This window comes from Bos grunniens, chromosome 7, assembly GCF_055505025.1.
Source record: "Bos grunniens cultivar Pamir isolate PY7600 chromosome 7, Bosgru_T2T1.0, whole genome shotgun sequence".
NCBI lineage: Eukaryota > Metazoa > Chordata > Mammalia > Artiodactyla > Bovidae > Bos > Bos grunniens.
In genome coordinates, this window is record NC_141171.1 from 13,712,497 (window position 1) to 13,728,276 (window position 15,780).

Below are 15,780 nucleotides of genomic sequence, written 5' to 3' on the forward strand. Positions count from 1 at the left end.
CAAGCTGAAATCAAGATTGGTGGGAGAAATATCAATAACCTCAGATATGCAGATGACACCACCCTTATGGCAAAAAGTGAAGAAGAACTAAAGAGCCTCTTGATGAAAGTGAAAGAGGAGAGTGAAAAAGTTGGCTTAAAGCTCAACATTCAGAAAACGAAGATCATGGCATCTGGTCCCATCACTTCATGGGAAATAGATGGGGAAACAGTGGAAACAGTGTCAGACTTTATTTTTCTGGGCTCCAAAATCACTGCAAATGGTGATTGCAGCCATGAAATTAAAAGATGCTTACTCCTTGGAAGGAAAGTTACGACCAAACTAGACAGCATATTAAAAAGCAGAGACATTACTTTGCCAACAAAGCTCCATCTAGTCAAGGCTATGGTTTTTCTAATGGTCATGTATGGATGTGAGAGTTGGACTGTGAAGAAAGCTGAGCACCAAAGAATTGATGCTTTTGAACTGTGGTGTTGGAGGAGACTTTTTTTTTTTATTTTATTTTATTTTTAAACTTTACAATATTGTATTAGTTTTGCCAAATATCGAAATGAATCCGCCATAGGTATACATGTGTTCCCCATCCTGAACCCTCCTCCTTCCTCCCTCCTCCCTCCCCATACCATCCCTCTGGATTGTCCGAGTGCACCAGCCCCAAGCATCCAGTATCGTGCATTGAACCTGGACTGGCGACTCGTTTCATACATGATATTATACATATTTAGAGTCCCTTGGACTTCAAGGAGATCCAACCAGTCCATCCTAAAGATCAGTCCTGGGTGTTCATTGGAGGGACTGATGTTGAAGCTGAAACTCCAATACTTTGGCCACCTGATGTGAAGAGCTGACTTATTTGCAAAGACCCCAGTGCTGGGAAAGATTGAGGGCAGGAGAAGGGGACGACAGAGGATGAGATGGTTGGATGGCATTACCGACTCGATGAACATGAGTTTGGGTGAACTCCGGGAGTTGGTGATGGACAGGGAGGCCTGGCGTGCTGCGGTTCATGGGGTCCCAAGGAGTTGGACATGACTGAGCGACTGAACTGATATAGGGTCATTGTTACCATCTTTCTAAATTCCATATATATGCATTAGTATACTGTATTGGTGTTTTTCTTTCTGACTTACTTCACTCTGTATAATAGGCTCCAGTTTCATCCACCTCATTAGAACTGATTAAAATGCATTCTTTTTAATAGCTGAGTAATATTCCATTGTGTATATGTACCACAGCTTTCTTATCAATTCCTCTGCTGGTGGACATCTAGGTTTCTTCCATGTCCTGGCTATTATAAACAGTGCTGCAATGAACTTTGGGGTACACGTGTCTCTTTCAGTTCTGGTTTCCTTTTTTTTAAAATTAAGAATCAAACTTTAATATTTCAAGGACACCCCAAATGAGTTACTGGTGGGGTTACAGAAGCTTCCATTCAAGCCACCACAGAGAGAACATTAAAGTTGAAGCAATCATCTCTTTGGATACATAAAAGCTATATAGTAAAGCGTGTCACAAAGTGGAAAAAGGGAGGCATTCAGCAGAGCAAAAACAAGCAGCAGACTGATTGTCCTTACAAGAGGGCACAGAAACTCATTTTGGAGTTCACAGTGCCAGGAAATAGAGCTGATTCAGGCAAAAAAAAAATTTTTTTTTTTCATTGATTCTTATTACAGCTAGCAAAGGCAAGCTCAAAGAAAATCAAGGTTCAGATTTCTCATGACTGTAGTTGGATTTGCAACAAAGAGAGCCTTTGGTCACTTCTCATATGTAGGCTGAAAAAGAAGCAGTGAGATTTTAGCCAGTGATTCTGACCCCAGGCTGACACCTCAGTGCCCAAGGTCTGAGCTCCTCAGGGAGGACGGCCTGGAATTGCTCCTGCACCAGCATCTCAACAAGCTTCTCCTTCATGTGAATATCAGGTCGCAGCCACTGTCCAGCAAGCTGCTGGAGATGTCTCAGGATATCCCTGGGCCCAGCTGCATCTTCATAGTGGAACTCCTGGAACCTCTGCCTGGAGGCTGCAGGGTTGAGAGGACTCCTTCGGGGCATGGTCTCCAGGTCATCTTCATCCAGGCTCTCTGGTGGAACCTGGACCTGGGGCAGTGCTATCAGGATGTCTTCTGGCTCCTCAGCCATCCTCTCATTTGGTGGTGACCTTATTTCATCATTCTGGACTTCTCCATCTCTTTGCATCTCTGGATACCCTTCAGTCTCCATCATAGAACTCTGCAAAAGGATTTTTCAGATGCCTGCGCAGGTGCCCCTTGGAAGGCCGGGTAAACGGGAGAAGGAGAGAAGCGAGACGCCAAGCCCCACCACTGGCTCTGGGAAAAAGGTCAATTCTGGTTTCCTCTGTGTTTATGCCCAGCAGTGGGATTGCTGGGTCGTATGGCAGTTCCATTTCCAGCTTTTTGAGGAATCTCTACGCTGTTGTCCATAGTGGCTGTACTAGTTTGCATTCCCACCAACAGTGTAAGAGGGTTCCTTTTTCTCTGCACCCTCTCCAGCATTTATTGTTTGTAGACTTTTTGATAGCACCCATTCTGCCTGGCGTGAGATGGTACCTCACTGTGGTTTTGATTTGCATTTCTCTGATAATGAGTGATGTTGAGCATCCTTTCATGTGTTTGTTAGCCATTTGTATGTCTTCTTTGGAGAAATGTCTGTTTAGTTCTTTGGCCCATTTTTTTGATTGGGTTGTTTATTTTTATGGAATTGAGCTGCAAGAGCTGCTTGTATATATATATATATTTTTAAATTTTATTTTATTTTTAAACTTTACATAATTGTATTAGTTTTGCCAAATATCAAAATGAATCCGCCACAGGCATACATGTGTTCCCCATCCTGAACCCTCCTCCCTCCTCCCTCCCCACACCATCCCTCTGGGTCGTCCCAGTGCACCAGCCCCAAGCATCCAGTATCGCGCGTCAAACCTGGACTGGCAACTCGTTTCTTACATGATATTCTACATGTTTCAATGTCACTCTCCCAAATCTTCCCACCCTCTCCCTCTCCCACAGAGTCCATAAGACTGTTCTATACATCAGTGTCTCTTTTGCTGTCTCGTACACCAGGTTATTGTTACCATCTTTCTAAATTCCATATATATGCGTTAGTATACTGTATTTCTGTTTTTCCTTCTGGCTTACTTCACTCTGTATAATAGGCTCCAGTTTCATCCACCTCATTAGAACTGATTCAAATGTATTCTTTTTAATGGCTGAGTAATACTCCATTGTGTATATGTACCACAGCTTTCTTATCCATTCATCTGCTGATGGACATCTAGGTTGCTTCCATGTCCTGGCTATTATAAACAGTGCTGCGATGAACATTGGGGTACACGTGTCTCTTTCCCTTCTGGCTTCCTCAGTGTGTATGCCCAGCAGTGGGATTGCTGGATCATAAGGCAGTTCTATTTCCAGTTTTTTAAGGAATCTCCACACTGTTCTCCATAGTGGCTGTACTAGTTTGCATTCCCACCAACAGTGTAAGAGGGTTCCCTTTTCTCCACACCCTCTCCAGCACTTATTATTTGTAGACTTTTGGATCGCGGCCATTCTGACTGGTGTGAAATGGTATCTCATAGTGGTTTTGATTTGCATTTCTCTGATAATGAGTGATGTTGAGCATCTTTTCATGTGTTTGTTAGCCATCTGTATGTCTCCTTTGGAGAAATGTCTATTTAGTTCTTTGGCCCATTTTTTGATTGGGTCATTTATTTTTCTGGAGTTGAGCTGTAGGAGTTGCTTGTATATTTTTGAGATTAGTTGTTTGTCAGTTGCTTCATTTGCTATTATTTTCTCCCATTCTGAAGGCTGTCTTTTCACCTTGCTAATAGTTTCCTTTGATGTGCAGAAGCTTTTAAGGTTAATTAGGTCCCATTTGTTTATTTTTGCTTTTATTTCCAATATTCTGGGAGGTGGGTCATAGAGGATCCTGCTGTGATGTATGTCAGAGAGTGTTTTGCCTATGTTCTCCTCTAAGAGTTTTATAGTTTCTGGTCTTACGTTTAGATCTTTAATCCATTTTGAGTTTATTTTTGTGTATGGTGTTAGAAAGTGGTCTAGTTTCATTCTTTTACATGTGGTTGACCAGATTTCCCAGCACCACTTGTTAAAGAGATTGTCTTTAATCCATTGTATATTCTTGCCTCCTTTGTCAAAGATAAGGTGTCCATATGTGCGTGGATTTATCTCTGGGCTTTCTATTTTATTCCATTGATCTATATATCTGTCTTTGTGCCAGTACCATACTGTCTTGATAACTGTGGCTTTGTAGTAGAGCCTGAAGTCAGGTAGGTTGATTCCTCCAGTTCCATTCTTCTTTCTCAAGATCGCTTTGGCTATTCGAGGTTTTTTGTTTTTCCATACAAATTGTGAAATTATTTGTTCCAGCTCTGTGAAGAATACTGTTGGTAGCTTGATAGGGATTGCGTTGAATCTATAAATTGCTTTGGGTAGTATACTCATTTTCACTATATTGATTCTTCCAATCCATGAACATGGTATATTTCTCCATCTATTAGTGTCCTCTTTGATTTCTTTCACCAGTGTTTTATAGTTTTTTATATATAGGTCTTTAGTTTCTTTAGGTAGATATATTCCTAAGTATTTTATTCTTTCCGTTGCAATGGTGAATGGAATTGTTTCCTTAATTTCTCTCTCTGTTTTCTCATTATTAGTGTATAGGAATGCAAGGGATTTCTGTGTGTTGATTTTATATCCTGCAACTTTACTATAGTCATTGATTAGTTCTAGTAATTTTCTGGTGGAATCTTTAGGGTTTTCTATGTAGAGGATCATGTCATCTGCAAATAGTGAGAGTTTTACTTCTTCTTTTCCAATTTGGATTCCTTTTATTTCTTTTTCTGCTCTGATTGCTGTGGCCAAGACTTCCAAAACTATGTTGAATAGTAATGGTGAAAGTGGGCACCCTTGTCTTGTTCCTGACTTTAGAGGAAATGCTTTCAATTTTTCACCATTGAGGATAATGTTTGCTGTGGGTTTGTCATATATAGCTTTTATTATGTTGAGGTATGTTCCTTCTATTCCTGCTTTCTGGAGAGTTTTTATCATAAATGGATGTTGAATTTTGTCAAAGGCTTTCTCTGCGTCTATTGAGATAATCATATGGTTTTTATTTTTCAATTTGTTAATGTGGTGTATTACATTGATTGATTTGCGGATATTGAAGAATCCTTGCATCCCTGGGATAAAGCCCACTTGATCATGGTGTATGATCTTTTTAATGTGTTGTTGGATTCTGATTGCTAGAATTTTGTTAAGGATTTTTGCATCTATGTTCATCAGTGATATTGGCCTGTAGTTTTCTTTTTTTTGTGGCATCTTTGTCAGGTTTTGGTATTAGGGTGATGGTGGCCTCATAGAATGAGTTTGGAAGTTTACCTTCCTCTGCAATTTTTTGGAAGAGTTTGAGCAGGATAGGTGTCAGCTCTTCTCTAAATTTTTGGTAGAATTCAGCTGTGAAGCCATCTGGACCTGGGCTTTTGTTTGCTGGAAGATTTTTGATTACAGTTTCAATTTCCATGCTTGTGATGGGTCTGTTAAGATTTTCTATTTCTTCCTGGTCGAGTTTTGGAAAGTTGTACTTTTCTAAGAATTTGTCCATTTCTTCCTCGTTGTCCATTTTATTGGCATATAATTGTTGATAGTAGTCTCTTATGATCCTTTGTATTTCTGTGTTGTCTGTTGTGATCTCTCCATTTTCATTTCTAATTTTGTTGATTTGATTTTTCTCCCTTTGTTTCTTGATGAGTCTGGCTAATGGTTTGTCAATTTTATTTATCCTTTCAAAGAACCAGCTTTTGGTTTTGTTGATTTTTGCTATGGTCTCTTTTGTTTCTTTTGCATTTATTTCTGCTCTAATTTTTAAGATTTCTTTCCTTCTACTAACCCTGGGGTTCTTCATTTCTTCCTTTTCTAGTTGCTTTAGGTGTAGAGTTAGGTTATTTATTTGACTTTTTTCTTGTTTCTTGAGGTGTGCCTGTATTGCTATGAACTTTCCCCTTAGGACTGCTTTTACCGTGTCCCACAGGTTTTGGGTTGTTGTGTTTTCATTTTCATTCGTTTCTATGCAAATTTTGATTTCTTTTTTGATTTCTTCTGTGATTTGTTGGTTATTCAGCAGCGTGTTGTTCAGCCTCCATATGTTGGAATTTTTAATAGTTTTTCTCCTGTAATTGAGATCTAATCTTACTGCATTGTGGTCAGAAAAAATGCTTGGGATGATTTCTATTTTTTTGAATTTACCAAGGCTAGCTTTATGGCCCAGGATGTGATCTATCCTGGAGAAGGTTCCATGTGCGCTTGAGAAAAAGGTGAAATTCATTGTTTTGGGATGAAATGTCCTATAGATATCAATTAGGTCTAACTGGTCTATTGTATCGTTTAAAGTTTGTGTTTCCTTGTTAATTTTCTGTTTAGTTGATCTATCCATAGGTGTGAGTGGGGTATTAAAGTCTCCCACTATTATTGTGTTATTGTTAATTTCTCCTTTCATACTTGTTAGCATTTGTCTTACGTACTGTGGTGCTCCCGTGTTGGGTGCATATATATTTATAATTGTTATATCTTCTTCTTGGATTGATCCTTTGATCATTATGTAGTGACCTTCTTTGTCTCTTTTCACAGCCTTTGTTTTAAAGTCTATTTTATCTGATATGAGTATTGCTACTCCTGCTTTCTTTTGGTCCCTATTTGCATGGAAAATCTTTTTCCAGCCCTTCACTTTCAGTCTGTATGTGTCCCCTGTTTTGAGGTGGGTCTCCTGTAGACAACATATGTAGGGGTCTTATTTTTGTATCCATTCAGCCAGTCTTTGTCTTTTGGTTGGGGCATTCAACCCATTTACGTTTAAGGTAATTACTGATAAGTATGATCCCGTTGCCATTTACTTTATTGTTTTGGGTTCGAGTTTATACACCGTTTTTGTGTTTCTTGTCTAGAGAATATCCTTTAGTATTTGTTGGAGAGCTGGTTTGGTGGTGCTGAATTCTCTCAGCTTTTGCTTGTCTGAAAAGCTTTTGATTTCTCCTTCATACTTGAATGAGATCCTTGCTGGGTACAATAATCTGGGCTGTAGGTTATTTTCTTTCATCATTTTAAGTATGTCTTGCCATTCCCTCCTGGCTTGAAGAGTTTCTATTGTAAGATCAGCTGTTATCCTTATGGGAATTCCCTTGTGTGTTATTTGTTGTTTTTCCCTTGCTGCTTTTAATATTTGTTCTTTGTGTTTGATCTTTGTTAATTTGATTAATATGTGTCTTGGGGTGTTTCTCCTTGGGTTTATCCTGTTTGGGACTCTCTGGGATTCTTGGACTTGGGTGATTATTTCCTTCCCCATTTTAGGGAAGTTTTCAACTATTATCTCCTCAAGTATTTTCTCATGGTCTTTCTTTTTGTCTTCTTCTTCTGGAACCCCTATTATTCGAATGTTGTAGCGTTTAATATTGTCCTGGAGGTCTCTGAGATTGTCCTCATTTCTTTTAATTCGTTTTTCTTTTATCCTCTCTGATTCATTTATTTCTACCATTCTATCTTCTAATTCACTAATCCTATCTTCTGCCTCTGTTATTCTACTATTTGTTGCCTCCAGAGTGTTTTTAATTTCATTTACTGCATTATTCATTATATATTGACTCTTTTTTATTTCTTCTAGGTCCTTGTTAAACCTTTCTAGCATCTTCTCAATCCTTGTCTCCAGGCTATTTATCTGTGATTCCATTTTAGTTTCAAGATTTTGGATCAATTTCACTATCATTATTCGGAATTCTTTATCAGGTAGATTCCCTATCTCTTCCTCTTTTGTTTGGTTTGGTGGGCATTTATCCTGCTCTTTTATCTGCTGAGTATTCCTCTGTCTCTTCGTCTTGTTTAAATTGCTGAGTTTGGGGTGTCCTTTATGTATTCTGGCAGTTTGTGGAGTTCTCTTTATTGTGGCGTATCCTCACTGTGTGTGGGTTTGTACAGGTGGCTTGTCAAGGTTTCCTGGTTAGGGAAGCTTGTGTCGGTGTTCTGGTGGATGGAGCTGTATTTCTTCTCTCTGGAGTGCAATGAAATGTCCAGTAGTGAGTTATGAGATGTCTATAGTTTTGGGGTGACTTGGGCAGCCTGTATCTTGAAGCTCAGGGCTGTGTTCCTTTGTTGCTGGAGAATTTGCTTGGTATGTCTTGCCCTGGGACTTATTGGCCCTTGTGTGGTGCTTGGTTTCAGTGTCGGTATGGAGGCATTTGATGAGCTCCTGTCAATTAATGTTCCTTGGAGTCAGGAGTTCCCTGGAGTCAGGGTTTGGACTTAAGTCTCCTGCTTCCGGTTATCGGTCTTATTTTTACAGTAGTTTCAAAACTTCTCCTTCTATACAGCACCATTGATAAAACGTCTACATTAAAGATGAAAAGTTTCTATACAATGAGGGTCACTCAGAGAGGTTCACAGGGTTACATGGAGAAGAGAAGAGGGAGGAGGGAGTTAGAGGTGACCCAAATGAGATGAGGTGAATCAATAATGGAGAGAGTAGGGTAGCCAGTAGTCACTTCCTTATGTGCACTCCACAACTAGACCACTCAGAGATGTTCACGGAGTCATACAGAGAAGAGAAGAAGGAGGAAGGTGACAGAGGTGGCCAGAAGGATAGAAGGGGGGAATGAAAAGGAGGGAGACAGATCCAGCCAGTAATCAGTTCCCTAAGTGTTCTCCACCGTCTGGAACACACAGAAATTCATAGAGTTAGGTAGAGTAGAGGGGTTAGGGAGGAGACACAGGCGACCTGGTGGAGAAAAAGGAGAGTCTAAAGGGAGAGAGAGCAGTCAAGCCAGTATTCTTGCTCCCTAGTGAAAAATGGGTCCTGAAGATTGGGTTCTTAAAGGTACAAAATTGGTAACAAATACATAAAAGCAAGAATTAAAAATCTAGAGTAGAGTTTGGAATTTCAAAAATACGATGTTAAAGAAAAGAAGAAGGAAAAGAAAGAGAGAAAAAACGAACAAACAAAAACAAACAAGGTCGCGAAAATTGTAAAGAAAGTACAGGTACAAAATTGATAACTAATACCAAAAAGCAAAAATTAAAAATCTAGAGTAGAGTTTGGAATTTCAAAAATACAATGTTAAAAAAAAAAAGAAGAAGAAGAAGAAAAATAAAGAGAGAAAACAGAGAAACGAAAACAATGTCACAAAAATTATAAAGAAAATACAGGTACAAAATTGATATTATTCAGATATACAATGTTATATAGAAGAAGAAGAGAAAGAAACAAAGAAGAAGAAAAAAAGAAGTCACAGAAATTATATAAAAATAAACTATAGGTACAAAATTGATAACAAATACCAAAAAGCAAAAATTAAAAATCTAGAGTAGAGTTTAGAATTTCAAAAATACAATGTTAAAGAAAAGAAAAAAAAAAAAAAAAACAAGGTCAAAAAATTATAAAATATATATATATGAAGTTTGCTGAAGAAGAAAAAAATAGGGTCTTTTTTTTTTTTTTTTTTTTGCAAAGTAATAGGTTATAAAAGTGAAAATTAAAGGAACAATAGAGGACTTAAAAAATTTTTTTTTTAATTAAAAAAAAAAGAATGATCGTAAAAATAATAAAAATATATCTAGGACTTTCTTGGTGGTGTTGTGTGTTCAGTTCATTTTTGGCTAGTTCCTTGGTCAGACTTATATTTCTCAAGATCTATAGGCCCCTTCCTATGTAGTCCGTAGTAACCACAGGGTTTTGGTCTATTGCCTGTAGCTTCCAAGGCGTTTCCCTCTGTTATATCTTCTTCTGTTTGCTAGTCTCTTCAGTATCTGGTTTCCGCCCTGACACAAAGGGGACGGTGGAGGACACTTTTTTTTTTTTTTTTTTTTTAGGCTTACTTGTTCAGTCGCGCTGTGGGGAGGGAGGGAGGAATGCTGCAAACAAATAACACTGGCGTGGGCTCGCAGTGCCTCAGCCACCCTGGGTCTGCCCCCGCTCACGGCGCGTGTAGCCTCCCTGTCCACACTGCTCGGGCTCTAGGTTGTTCCGCCGGGAACAATCCGAGGCTGGCCCTGGGCTGCATGCACCTCCCAGGTCCAAGCCGCTCAGGTTCAGGCACTCGGGTAGTCCTCAGAGGTGCAGACTCAGTTGGGCCTGCGTTTTGTGCTCTTCCCAGGTCCGAGCAGCTCAGGTGATGAGGTGTTTGGCGAGCGCCAATGCTGCGACTTACCGCCTCCCTGTCACTCGGTTTTCTGGTTGTAACATCGGCGCACCTTCTCAGGCAGATGTTGACCGTCCAGACCCCCAAGAAGTTTTAGTTAGCAAAGAAGCCCGCTTACAGTTTTATAGATAATGTCTCACTGGGGCTGCGATTGCCCCCTTCCGGCTCTGGCTGCCTGTCACCGGAGGGGGAAGGTCTGCAGCCGGCTATCTCTGTTCAGTCCTTTGTTCCGTGCGCGGGCCTGGCGGTTTTAGGTTAGGACTGGCTTTTCGCGTGGTAGATATCCCACAGTCTGGTTTGCTAGCCCAAATTATTTCGCTCAGATAGCGCTCAGGGTATTCAGGCCAGATTCTTACTCTCAGCGATGCAGCCCGCGCCGCACCTCCCTGCCCAGCCCCCGCTTGCTAATGGCGTGTGCAGGCGTCTGCGCTGCTTCTCCGCTGGGGGAGTTACCGTAGGGCTCGAAATCTGCGAGTTTTAATTGTTTATTTATTTTTCTCCCTGTTATGTTGCCCTCTGTGCTTCCAAAGCTCAGCACAGATTCGGCAGTGAGAAGGTTTCCTGGTGTTTGGAAACTTCTCTCTTTTTAAGATTCCCTTCCCGGGACGGAGCTCCGTCCCTCCCTCTTTTGTCTCTTTTTTTTGTCTTTAATATTTTTTCCTACCTCTTTTCGAAGAGTTGGGTTGCTTTTCTGGGTGCCTGATGTCCTCTGCCGGCATTCAGAAGTTGTTTTGTGGAATTTACTCGACGTTTAAATGCTCTTTTGATGAATTTGTGGGGGAGAAAGTGTTCTCCCCGTCCTACTCCTCCGCCATCTTGGCTCCTCCCTGCTTGTATATTTTTGAGATTAATTCTTATTTGTCTTTATACCACAGGGTCTTGACAAAATCTCTCTCTCTTTTTTCCCCTGATTTTTTTCTTTTTTAAAAAAAACTTTTAATTTTTTTTTCATTTTTCTTTTTAAAAAATTATTATTATTATTATTTTTTACTTTACAATATTGTATTGGATTTGCCATACATCAACATGCATCTGCCACGTGTGTACACGGGTTCGACCCCTGGGTTGGGAAGTTCTCTGGAGAAGGAAAAGGCAACCCACTCCAGTACTCTTGCCTAGAAAATCCCATGGATGGAGGAGCCTGGTGTCCATGGGGTCGCAAAACTTTTAATTTTATATTGAGCTATTGGGCTTCCCAGGTGGCGCTAGTGCTAAAGAACCCGCCTGCCAATCCAGGAGACAAAAGAGATGCAGGTTTGATCCCTGGGTCAGGAAGATCCCCTGAAGTAGGAAATGGCATCCTATGCCAGTACCCTTCCCTGGGAAATCCTATGGACAGAGGATACTGGTGGGCTACAGTCTAGAGGGTTGCAAAGAGTCAGACATGACTGAAGCAATTTGATATGCATAGCCAATTAACAATGTTTGTAAAATTTCAGATGAACAGTGAAGGGACTCAGTTTAGTTCAGTTAAGTAGCTTAGTTGTATCTGACTGTTTGTGACCCCATGGACTGTAGCACGCCAGGCTTCCCTGTCCATCACCAACTCCCAGAGCTTGCTCAAACTGATGTCCATCGGGTTGGTGATGCCATCCAATCATCTCATCCTCTGTCGTCCCCTTCTCCTCCTGCCTTCAATCTTTCCCAGCATCAGAGTCTTTTCCAATGAGTCAATTCTTTGCATCAGATGGCCAAAGGATTGGAGCTTCAGCTTCAGCATCAGTCCTTCAAATGAATATTCAGGACTGATTTCCTTTAGAATTGATTGGTTTGATCTCCTTGCAGTCCAAGGGATTCTCAAGAGTCTTCTTCAACACCACAGTTCAAAAGCATCAATTCTTCAGTGCTCAGCTTTCTTTATAGTCCAACTCTCACATCAATACATGACTACTGGAAAAACCATAGCTTTGACTAGATGGACCTTTGTTGGCAAAGTAATGTCTCTGCTTTTGAATATGCTGTCTAGGTTGGTCATAGTTTTTCTTCCAAGGAGCAAGCGTCTTAATTTCATGGCTGCCGTCACCATCTCCAGTGATTTGGGAGCCCTCCCAAAATAAAGTCTATCACTGTTTCCCCATCTATTTGCCATGAACTGATGGGACCGGATGCGACAATCTTAGTTTTTTGAATGTTGAGTTTTACGCCAATTTTTTCATTCTCCTCTTTTACTTTCACCAAGAGACTCTTTAGTTCTTTGCTTTCTGCCATGAGGGTGGAGTCATTTGCCTATTTGATATTTCTCCTTGCAATCTCGATTCCGCTTGTGCTTCATCCAGCTTGGCATTTTGCACGATATACTCTGCATGTAAGTTAAATAAGCAGGGTGACAATACACTGCCTTGATGTACTCCTTTTCCTATTTGGAAACAGTCTGTTGTTTCATGTCCGGTTCTAACTGTTGCTTCTTGATCTGCATACAGATTCCTCAGGAGGCAGGTCAGGTAGACTGGTATTCCCATCTCTTTCAGAATTTTCCATAGTTTATTGTGATCCACACAGTCAAAGGCTTTAGCATAGTCAATGAAGCAGGTGGATTTTCTAGAATTCTCTTGCTTTTTCTATAATTCAACGGATGTTGACAACTTGATCTCTAGTTCCTCTGCCTTTTCTAAATCCAGCTTGAACATCTGGAAGTTCATGCTGAAGCCTGGCTTGGAGAATTTTGAGCATTACTTTGCTAGCATGTGAGATGAGCACAATTCTGCTGTAGTTTGAACATTCTTTGGCATTGCCTTTCTTTGGAAAGGGCCTCAGCCATACATATACATGTATCCATTCTCCCCCAAACCCCCTCCCCTCCAGGTTGCCACATAACATTGAGCAGAGTTCCATGTGCTCTACAGTAGGTCCTTGCTGGTTATCCATTTTAAATACAGCAGTGTGTACATGTCCATCCCAAACTCCCTAAATATTCTTCCCCCTCAGCCTTCCACCATAGCAACCACAAGTTCATTCTCTAAGTCTTTGAATCTCTTCCTGTTGACAAAGATCTCATTTTATTTCTGTTCACGAGGGTGGAGAAACCTGGGAGAGGTTCAAAGCTTCTGGGCTACTGTGAGTAGTTGTGTGAAGAGCTTGTCCATTAATAATGTTAGTTGGGTTTGAAATGTTAGTTGGGTTTGAAATATGTCAGTAGTAGCTTCATTAACAGAAACCCTATGTGGGAAAACAAAGGAGGTAATGTACCCTTTCTGATCTGTAATGATCAGATCAATTGTGTTTTTCTTTAGTCCTTTTGTTTTCCTCAAAGTAAGAGGGAGATCAGGGAAGAATACTGAATCTGGAGATGAGAGATGGGCTGCTAAATTAAAAACTCTGTCATTAGAAAGTGAAGTCAAGTGAAAGTGAAGTCGCTCAGTCATGTCCGACTCTTTGCGACCCCATGGGCTGTAGCCTACTAGGCTCCTCTGTCCATGGGATTTTCCAGGCAAGAATACTGGAGTGGGTTGCTAGAGAAGTATGTAAATCATAATAGTAATATCTTTTATTGGACACTTACCACGTGCCAGTCTTTTTACATTCATTAGGGCATTGCATCGTTATAACCCTCTTAACTAAGAGCTCAGATGGATCATATAGCCCTTCAGTCACACAGCTAAGAAGACATAGATGTGCTCAGTTGCTCAGTTGTGTCCGACTCCTTGAGAGCCCATGGACATAGCCTACCAGGCTCCTCTGTCCATGGGATTCTCCAGGCAAGAATACTGGATTGAGTTGCCTTTTCCTTCTCCAGGGGATCTTCCCGACTCAGGGATCAAACCTGGCTCTCCTGCATTGCAAGCAGATTCTTAACCATATGAGCTACAGGAAAATTACAAAAACTCAAATCTATGTCTGTCTGCCTCATAAAACAGTCATCTTAACTGCAGTGTCAACCTTGTCTCCCTGGAGGAATATTTTAAAATAACTACCAATGAGGATGCTACGTTAATAGGAAGAGGGTGCATTTCCTATAGAAATACATGTGAATGTTCTCTTCAATACAAGTTTTATAAACACAGTTAAACCAACTTCCATAGAAAAGGGAAGATTATCAGAAAATCCATGCATATTTAAACAGAATGCAAGCCAAGAAGGTAACCAGAAGTGTTGAAGGGCTGGTCTCCAACCCAGAAAGCCTCAGAACCAATGTCATCATCTCTATCTCTTTCCTTTTTTTTTCTCCTTCCCATATTCTCTCATGCCAAGTGATCTGATGTCTCATTCTAAGTACTTGCCTTGCTGCCTTCATCTCTGCAGACTATATTTCCTAACTTTTAAAGTTTATTGAGCCATGATTTCTTTAGGTTTCCACAGCATGTCAGGAACTCTTCTTTAAACTCGTTTACCCTGTCAACAGTCCTATGGAATAAATACCATTAATAATCCCCTTTTATGCCAGTGCACTGAGACAACCCAGAGGGATAGGATGGGAAGGGAGGTGGGAGGGGGGGTTCAGGATGGGGGACATATGTACACCCATGGCAGGTTCATGTCAATGTATGGCAAAACCCACCACAGTATTGTAAAGTAATTAACCTCCAATTAATTACTTCACACTCCCATGTACTTCTTCCTCTCCTACCTGTCCTTTATTGACATCTGTTTTGTCTACACCACTGTCCCAAGGATGCTAGTGAATATTCAGACAGAGAGAAAAGACATCTCCTACATAGGCTGCTTCACTCAGGTGTATTTCTTTATGGTTTTTGCTGGAATGGACAATTTCCTCCTGACTGTGATGGCCTATGACTGGTTTGTGACCATCTGCCACCCCCTGCACTACATGATCATCATGAACCCCTGCTTCTATGATCTCCTGGTTCTCATGTGTTTATCATTTTATTCGGCTCCCTCTTTCATGTGCTACTGATGATGCAGCTGACTTTCTGTATTGGAACTGAAATTCCACATTTCTTCTGTGAACTGACTCAGACTCTCAAGGCAGTATGCTCAGACACCCTCTCAATAACATCTCTTTGTATGTGGCCACTGCCCTGCTGTTTATGTTTCCTCTGATTGGGATCCTCTTTTCTTACTCTCAGATTGTCTCTTCATTAATAAAGATGGCCTCCACTGAAGGCAAGTACAAAGCATTTCCCCCCTGTGGTTCTCACTGCACTGTGGTCTCCTTGTGTTATGGGACAGGCCTGGGGCTTTACCTTACTTCTGCTGTGACCCAGTCTTCCCAGAGAAGCTCCATTGCCTCAGTGAGGTACACTGTGATCACCCTGATGCAGAACCCCTTCATCTATAGCCTGAGGAACAAGGATGTGAAGGCAGCCCTGGCAAGGCTCCTGAGTCTAGGCACCCCTTGTCTGTGATGAGTCACTGACCTCAGAACTAAGTGGACATTGTGAACCCCAAAGACAAATGTTGTAGATTTAAATCTCCTGGTTCCTTTTCTCCCTTAAAAGACATGTTCATTTCTTCTATTCCTAAAGCACCTGTGACTTCACTTTTTGGGGATTGTCTTTTAAGGTTTTTTTTTTGTTTGTTTGTTTGTTTTTTTTTTTATGTAGACCATTTTTTAAAGTCTTTATTGAATTTGCTACAACATTGCTTCTACTTTTATGTTTAGGGTTTTTGGC

The 15,780-nt window shown here is 40.7% G+C and overlaps 1 protein-coding gene and 1 pseudogene across 1 annotated transcript; one reads left to right on the forward strand and one right to left on the reverse strand.

The window, feature by feature from the left end:
- Positions 1–1,663: 1,663 nt before the first annotated feature.
- Positions 1,664–2,279, reverse strand: LOC147368502 (SCAN domain-containing protein 1-like). Its single transcript, XM_086409193.1, has one exon. The coding sequence runs from the start codon at positions 2,218–2,220 to the stop codon at positions 1,795–1,797; it is 426 nt and encodes a 141-aa protein (XP_086265319.1). The 5' UTR covers positions 2,221–2,279; the 3' UTR covers positions 1,664–1,794.
- Positions 2,280–14,723: 12,444 nt separating this feature from the next.
- On the forward strand, positions 14,724–15,542 carry LOC147368503 (olfactory receptor 7D4-like; annotated as a pseudogene).
- The last annotated feature ends 238 nt before the right edge of the window (positions 15,543–15,780 follow it).